Below are 8,784 nucleotides of genomic sequence, written 5' to 3'. Positions count from 1 at the left end.
GGGTGAAGCAGGGTTTACTTTGAGAACTAAGGGAGGCATGAGCTGTATAATGGCTATAATCCTATTACTTAAGAGGCTGGGGCAGGAGTCTGAGGCAGCTTGGACTACACAGGAGACTGTCTCAAAAAACCAAAAGAAACAGAGATTGATATGAAGGGAGCCATTTCATCATTCCCTCCCTCCCTCCTTCATGTGCGTGTGTCCATGCACACATATGTATGTGGAGGTCAGAGGACCCTGGGTATTATTTTACAGGTGCCAATGCCATCTGCCCGCTCCCTTTTGAGACAGACTTTCTCACTGGTTGGATCTGTGGCTCTCACTGTAGGCTAGCCTGACTGCCCAGGGAGCCCTGCCTACTCCTGCCTTTGTACCACTGGCATTAGATGCACACACCACCACGTTCACCTTATGTGGGTTCTGGGGCTCAAACTAAGGTCTAATGCTTGCAAGGCACCAACTGAGATATTTTGTCAGCTTCTCTTCCATCTTTCAGGACTCTTAAGGACATCTCCATGAAACCGTCTGTAAGGCCCAAGTTCAGGTTCCATCCGGTCCATAGTACCCCCACAGCATCCCATCATCCCACCATATTTTATTAAATAGATTTCTTTGGACTCAGATAATAAGGGCACTTGCTGCCAAACCTGATGACCTAAGTTTGCTTCCCCAGAACCCCTGATAGAAGGAGCAGATGAAGGTTTTTCTGTTCCCCTGCAATGTGAGCTTCGCAGCTTCTGCCCTGACCCTGCCATCCATCAGCATCCCTCTTTTAGGCTCCTGTGGTCAGTCTGGAGTCTCAAGGACCCACAGAGACCTCTCACCCATGCCTTTTTTCTACAGCATCTTCCTGTCTCTCCATACTCTTTTCTAATGGGTAATTTCCCTGGGAACAGCCTGGTTACTTGGACACGTGGTTTAATTACAGAGAGAGTGGGTTACAAGTTACACAGGACCAGCAAACCAGGAGTAACCACTATGACAGTTTTATTCAAGTCTCTGAGAGCCCTGGTGTTGGACCAGGCCGAGATCAGCATCACACTGTAATACAGTGGAAGGCTTGGCCACTGAACCAAGCCTGCTTGGCATCCCTCGTCAGCAATGTACAGTACCTCGAAAGAAATGAAAAGAAAAAGCCAAAGGAAAGAACCTGATAATAAGCTTCCTTCAGGAAATTAAAGACATTTCCATCTTTAAATATTTCTGGCAACACACAATAATTTAAATTCCAAAGGAAATGAGGGCTCAAGGAGGGACTCTGGGTACACAGTTGGGGAAGACCGACACAGGAGACTTGTAGTTAAGATACCGGAGGACAAAACAAACAGAACTTTCACTTTCCTTTCTAGACTCAAGGGCTCTAAGGGGAGAAAGCCCTGAGAAAGCTTTTTCAGAAAACCAGAACCCGAGATTTTGGACAGAGTCTCAGACCTCTGTGTGTGGAGTTGTGGCTGTGGACAAAGGAGAATGGGGGCAGGGGGAGCAGGATGTTAGTGAGTTCACCTCTCTGGATAGCAAGGCTTAAGGTGACAAAGGGGCAGCAGCAACACATCCCTAGAGGACAGGAGCTGGAGCAGGCTCTGGGAAAGTGGAGTTACAATGAGGAGCAACACCAGGGAAGCGATGAACTGGAAACAGGAAAGAGAAACGGAGTCTTAGGTGGTACTGGGAGAGAGGCGAGCTAGACATCCCAGTGAGCTCAGAATCCCCGCAGAACTGAGAGAAAGGTGAAGGAAGAAAGAGCCACCGTCAGCAAAAAATGAAGTTTGCTGAGCTCTGGGGAGATCACAGGTCAGCCAGGGGACACAATTCCTTAGGAAGAGGGTGATTTCAGAAGTTACACGGGTCCAAGCTGGGTGAATTTCAACTCAAGGCTTTTCAACAGTGGTCTAGAAATGTGCCCACAGGTTAGAATCCTGTCTTAAACAGAGCAGATCAGCAACTTGCTTCCCAGCTCTGTGACTCCAGGATGAAGAGCCCGTGTCTGTTCACACATCCAACTGTGGGGCACACTGCAAGAAGACACAAACGTCTGTGCATGTGTCCAGAGCCGCCCGCGTGGAAGACTTACTGCTTTCTTAAGATTCGCCATTCAACTCCAGATCTGGAGCAAACAAAGGCATACGCCTGTCCTGTCAGCAGTTGGGAAGTGGAGGCCGAAGGATCAGAAGTACAAGGTCATCCCGGGCTATGCAGCAAGTTTGAAGCCTGTCTGGGCTACATGAGACCCTGTCCGAAGTAATAATAATAATACTAATAATAAAAAAATAAAAGCCATAGCAGACATGGCCTTCAGTGGAGGTAGAGCAAATGACTCGAGTGAAATGACGACGGGGCAGGAGAACAATGGCCGTGAACCTGGCACTGGTGGGGCTGTGAAGGTATTATTTAGAAGGCTGGCTGGGTAGGGATAGAGATTAACATGCAGTGGGGAGGAGCAATGACGACAGAAAAGTGCCCATTCACTCGCTTCTGAGATCTTAGAAGAATGAGGTCTATTCACTTCTAGAATTCCCAGGGACGCTGAAGTTAAGAATTCACAGGCTTCTCTCTCCATGACCACTTTCCCTCTCCTGGAATACACAGACACCCAGAAAATGGCTTCCAAGAGCCTGAAAGATAGCCAGAGAACATGAAGGAAGGAAAAGACCTCCAGCTACAGTGCCAATGTTGAGAACTGGGGGCTTCACTCTGTATTTGAATGCAAGTGCTCCCGGGGGTGGCGGGCTGCACTCAGAACGTGCTGTGTGGGTAGCAATGAGAATAAACATAAAGCCTACATCAACTGCCACAGTCCCATCTGGAGATCCAGGAGAGGCAGGCAGGGCCCATCCCAGGTGGCGAGTGAGGCACTTGTATTGGATACAAACCCCAAAGGCAAAAAAAAAAAAATCAATAATCAAAGGCTAAACCATACTTCAATGTAACTGAATTTTCTAAAATGCCAAAATTAATAAAAAGCACCCATGATGAGATCAGTGCTCAGCCTAAAGGCTGCCTGTGCGGGTAGCAAGGTGTGAAGGAGTTCAGGAATGAGGGTAACACAAAACTTTTGAAACCTGCCTGGTCTTGAGCGACTACAAAGCACACCGTATCCCTCCCATGGGGTCTTCACATCTCAGGGCTTCCACCTGTCCTGTCCCAGAGAGAGAGGCTGGTCTCTGAATGCTCGGTTTGTATTGGGATTTCCACCTGGAGACACCACCTAGCTGTCACGTCCACACCTGACAATCAAACGTGAGCACCATCAGAAGGGAATCCAGGGACAAGGAAACTGGAGCAGTATGGAGCTCCCACTTAGACAACTTCAACCCCAGGATCTTCTCTTTCCAACACAAGACTCAAGGGAATGCAGGGACCAAGGCAGTAAGAAGTCAAGAAGGAGCAGTCAGTACCAAGGCAAAGCTCAAGAGAACCCAGTATCCTAAAAAGGCGGTCTATGGCTTCCCAGGAGCTTAAGGAGGCCTGGGTAGAAACGGCCAGAGAAGGCAATGAAAAGTAAAAGAAACTCTCCTGGTCTGCAGAGCCAAGCAGGAACCTGGGGCTGGGTTAGACTCGTTAGACCCATATTAATTAGCCTTAGCCAAACAAGATTCCAGCTCCTGGTTCCTGTCCTCCAACTCAGTACCAGAGATGCTGAACCTCCATGCAGCAATGCCAGGAAGAGTCCAAGGAGAAGGGCGTTTCTCCTTTTATGTGCAGATTTTATTATAATTTGTGAACTAGGAAAATATTGTATTGCCATCGGGAAATGTTTCCAACAACAACTGTATCTTGACAAGAAGTCATTCTCAGGTCAAGTCGAGGACAATGACAAGTGATACATGATTGAGCCATATGGCCAGGGTTGGCCTTTGACCTCCAATCATACGTCCATTCACACTTTTCTCCACCAAGGAAAGCAATCTTGCATGATGGAGCCATCTACGCTGGACTTGGAGCTCTGACACCACACACTGAAGAGACCAGCTCTTGCTGTGCTGCCCCAGACTGGCATCACACCCGAGGCTGAAGCAAGTGTCCTGCCTCGGTCTCGAGTAGCTGGGTTTCCAAGGATGCATGACTAGCTGAACCTAGCTTTTACAGTTAGAAGGGTTTTTAATACGATAGTGAGCATCACCCGCAGCTCACATGAGGGCTTCTGAGGGCCAGATATTGGCAAATTTGCAACTTAAAAATGGACAGCTTAAGCCGCTAGGTTCTTCCCACCCACAACTCCTTGAGGGGCCACTCTTACCTCTGCCCCTGAATCCAGTCTGGACAAGTACTTAAGACAAAGTCCAGTACTTCACCAATAAGTAGGACCTGCCTCTCTTCCCAGGCCTTCTAAAGGCAGTGAGATGGGTGCTTCTGAACCGTCACACCGTACCATTCCCCACACCAATCCAAAGGCACAAGATCAAAGAAACACATGATCAAATGGTCAGGGTTCTGCATCCATGTCCACAGATGGACACTTACACCCCCACCCACAGCCACCCAGGCTTCAGAGCCCACTGTTCTTTTCTTTGCTAAAAGGAAGCTTGATATTGGTTGGTCTTTGCCTAGCATATGGGAGGCCCAGCTATGGGGGTGGTGTGTGGCAGAGGAAAGAAGAACAGAAGAGATGAATTTCATGAAGTAAGAATGACCCTTCTCAGCTGGGCAATAATGGCACACGTCTTTAATCCCAGTACTCGGGAGGCAGAGACAGGTGGATCTCTGTGAGTCCAAGGCCAGTCTGGTCTACAGAGTGAGTTCCAGGACAGTCTACAAAGCTACAGAGAAACCCTGTCTCAAACAAAAATAAAAACAAAAACAAAAGAAAAAACGAAAAAAGAATGGCCCTTCTCATGGGGCAATTAGTGTCTACAACATGGGGGTGGGTGGAGGCAAAAGTTTGGAGAAAGGGGCAAGTCTACACAGCCGGCAATGTCTGTGTTCCTGAGCAACAGCCTGAGGGTCAAGGGGCTTTGTGAGGAGCATCATACTTTGGCACATGATGTCCCGTGGACTAGGAGCTGCTTTCCCAAAGATTCTTCCAGATCTGGTTTGATTTCAGACTCTTATCAAATCTGACCCTAGGGATGAGCCTAAAAAAGCAGAGACAGCAAGCTGCCACCAAGCTCCCATCTCCTCAATACAACACAAATGGTAAGGACACCCAGATGACCAGGTTAAGAGGAGGAGGGAATTGGAAAATAAACGATGCTATTGTCACCTGGGATACATAATCTGGTGGAAGAGCCTATGCCGTGTTAAGCCAACCCCAAATTACTCCTCTTCCAGAAGCCAAAGGCTAAAGCTAAGGGAAGACGCCCTGAAGCGAAGGTGGTGAGAACCACACTGCTGGCTTCAGCATTCAGCTGGCAAGGGAAGAAGCTGTTGGCAAGGAGCCACAGTGTATCACGCCCTCACAAGGGAAGGATATGGTGAAGGGTTTTACAAGGAAACCTGAGAGGGGTCAAGACACTGGACTGAAGTAATGCAAGAAAAGCAGAACAGGGGAGTAGGGCCAACTTGTGCTGTCTCAGAGCCTGGGGGCCAGACTCAATCATTCAGAGTCTGTCTGTCTGTCTTTGTTTTTGAGACAAATGTATCGAATGTGAATGAAAACGATGTCATTCTGTAAATGTCAGAAGGAAAAGCTAGCCCTGTTCTGAGCTGCCCAAAGGCAGGCTATTGTTATTATGATGCCTACCCAATCACAGGATGTCAAGAGCATCCACTACGCTTCCTAGAAATAGCTGTAAAGGTAACGCAGGCATCTACTCAGTTCTTAGCTATACATATTCCCCAAGGGTAAGCTCTGGGAAGTGAAGACCTGAGGAGGAGACACAGCAAAAAACAGTTCCCGATGCTGTTAGCAGCCCCAAGATAATGATTCTGCTCTAAGTAGAAGGCAAGTCTTTGAGGAAAGGGTGGTGAAAGAAAAGGGAGAAGCTGGCTAATGTCACTCAAGTGGGTTTATTCACAGCTACCAGGCCTGTTCCTAACCATGACCACAGACGGAGGGAACCTAAGTCACATAAACTGTGACTTCCTTAACGTGCATCCCATCTCTAGGCTCGCACGGAGCTGAAGAGGAAATCACCCTCGTCCCGCACACATCTTAATGCATACTCCCAACCCCGCTTTCTCTTCTCTCAGGTACAATCATTTCTTTAGTAAGGCCTTCCTCTGTCTGAATGCTGGGTGGACAAGTAAGAACTAGAGTCCACCTGCCACTCAATGGCAGGTCATTGTCATGCGGTGTACACTGTATCTGGAACACTATGTCTTTCCCAGAAAGCTGGCCACAATCAAACATGGACAGGAAAAAACCCTGCCTGGGGCTGGAGCATGGGCTGAAGTCAGCTGCAGTCTGCCTCAAAGCCTTAGTGCGTCCAAGATGGGTAGATGTGTTTGTGGCTTAGGAATAGGGGTTTTGAAAGATCCAGGGAAGGGCACACAACAGACTACCTCAAGAACGAAGCATCATCACTGGGTTGGGCGGTACTACTGAGAGGGCTCACAAGCTCTCCTCTCCTAGCTGAGGAGTCAGAGCACAGGGGGAAGGGGAATCGCTTACATTCTCATTTCGCAGAACCAAGAGGAAAGAGGAGATACTCAGCAAAACACTGGCTGACACCACCAGCACCGCTTCCTTGTCAGAGACTAGGGGGCTGCAGGGTCAGGCCAAAGGGCTCATAAAGAACTTGTGGAAGCCAATGTCCTCTCTTAGGTGCTCCCCAGGGCAGGATTTCTATCAGTTACAGAGAAGAGCAGTGATAAAATCTGCCTCCTGTCCCACGTGCACCTAATCCTTCTGGGCATCTAGGCAGCAAAGACAGGCTCCAACGCCACTGGGGACTGGCTACAGTGCACATACAACACAGGGGGCTCAGAGGAAGTGGACAGTGAAGGAAATACACGAGAAATCTTTAGATGAAGCTTAGTATTCAAGTTCAAGAAACAAATACTAAACAAGTCAGCACTAGCCTCATCTGGCTGGTCTCTGCTGTCTAGCTCACAGTGCAGGCGGCCCAGCACAAGGGCTGTCTGTGCTGAGACAAAGGTGGCCTCAATCAGGTGCCCACCAATGGACCACTGAGCGCCTGAAGAACTGTATCATGCTACTGCCTCCAAACACCCAAAGGTTATTACTAAGGGATCCCGTTTACTTCAAGGGCATCACAAAATGCACAAGTCCAATGAAGAAATCCCCACAGTTCCACATCCCAAGGTCCAGGACCCACCCCCATATGTTTTCCTGACACACTTCAGCTGTGTCTGTGAATCACCTATGACCTAAAGGCCACTGATTCCGGAACTAGAGGAAAGAACAGAGTCTCAACTAGACAGGTACATGTAGGCACTGTGTCTGACCTCAGACCTGGCATCAGTGAGTGTGTCTCCCAAAGAGCTATTCCTGAGATGAATATACTTATATTCAAACCTGGTGTAGCCATGGCCTGAACCCAAGGGGGTAGACAGAGCCATTCAATAAGTGTTGATTTCTGCCATTGTTTCTAAAACCCAAACCCAACCCAAACCAAGGGGTGATTCGAGCACCTTTCTACCCACCCTGACTGCTTCCCCGACTGCCTCCTCGATCCTCCTACCCTGCACTCTCAGCTCTCAGAGATATGCACAGGTGGGCAGTTCCAGGTCTGTCAAGCCCTCTGGCCCTCATAAGGCCAACCTGTCCCCGTCAGCTGGCACAAAAGGACTTAGGACACAAGACACTCATCGATACCAAAGGAGACACCAAGTCATGGGAAGAGCGGAAGACAAGCCAAATGAACCAATCATAGCGCATCAGTACCAGTGTGTGGACAGTAGAACCCATGGCTGACAAAGGGACTCCAGGACAGCTCTGGCTGAGGAGAAGAGGCAGTGGACAGATTTGGCTGAATGACTGCAGTGTCACCCTAAAGGTGAGGAAGACTGGAGGGTGGGGACAAGCCCTCCCTCTCCTACACAGCCAGAGCGGACAAAGCCCCTCCAGTGAACATGGGAAAAAGATCCTGCAGGGCAGGAGACCCTCTGCAGTGGCTGGCCCTGTCTCCATCCCTTCCATCTTCAAAGTGCATTCTCAGTGCAAGGAGGAGGTCTGGATCCCAGGGGGCCTAACCGAGACAGGGCTGTGCCAGCCAGCTCCCTCCATCTCCTCCGGTGTCCCCCTTGCCCACCCTGACCCTTCTGACACTAAGACCAGAACTCCTGCTGGATCTCATAGGGGGAAGGCCCATGTGTGTTCAGTTCTGCTCTGCACAGGGGCACCGTGCTATCCTGGCTCTGCCCCTCTGCATCCAGGTCCAGAAGCGTCCGCTCAGCGGGGGGCAGTGGCCCTGCCTGTAGAGGGAGCAGAGCCTGGAGTCCAGGCCGCTCTTCTACGGTGCTGCTGCTGCTGGCAAAGCAGGAGTCCAGGTTGCTGGGCGTCTCCGTGCTGGAGCTGTTGGCTGGGGAGGCGCTGCGGGCATGGCTGGGGGACACAAACCACCAAGGGTCCAGCCGCTGCCGGTTGGCAGAAGGACGTGGCCGAGGCAGAAACTCCAGGGTCTTGGGTCTCTCTAAGGTGGAGTCCCCTTGTGTGTTCCAGCGCCTTGGAGTTGGGGGGAAGACCACATTGGGGTCAGGGAGACGGGGGAATTCACCTGGGTCTCGGCTGGGACTGGGAGTTTTCAACATTCCTGGTCAGGGAGACAACGGGGAAAGACATCAGATTATGGCATTGTATTTCCAGGCAAGATGTCCACCTCCCCCATATTCCTAGGCACGTGGGTCAAAGGAATTAAATGTTTAAAGAACACCTACTGTGTG

General features: G+C 49.9%; 1 protein-coding gene across 1 annotated transcript in view; it reads right to left on the bottom strand.

Annotated features, from left to right (window-relative positions):
- Positions 1-970: 970 nt before the first annotated feature.
- Map3k9 (mitogen-activated protein kinase kinase kinase 9) overlaps positions 971-8,784 on the bottom strand; it is a 64,801-nt gene continuing 56,987 nt past the window's right edge. Inside the window, 1 exon segment of the mRNA XM_057782393.1 lies at positions 971-8,654. Within this exon segment, the coding sequence (XP_057638376.1) occupies positions 8,170-8,654 (485 nt within the window). The 3' untranslated portion in view covers positions 971-8,169.

The sequence above is a fragment of the Chionomys nivalis genome, chromosome 10 (genome assembly GCF_950005125.1).
Source record: "Chionomys nivalis chromosome 10, mChiNiv1.1, whole genome shotgun sequence".
Taxonomy (NCBI): domain Eukaryota; kingdom Metazoa; phylum Chordata; class Mammalia; order Rodentia; family Cricetidae; genus Chionomys; species Chionomys nivalis.
This window is presented reverse-complemented; position numbering and strand designations above follow the sequence as displayed.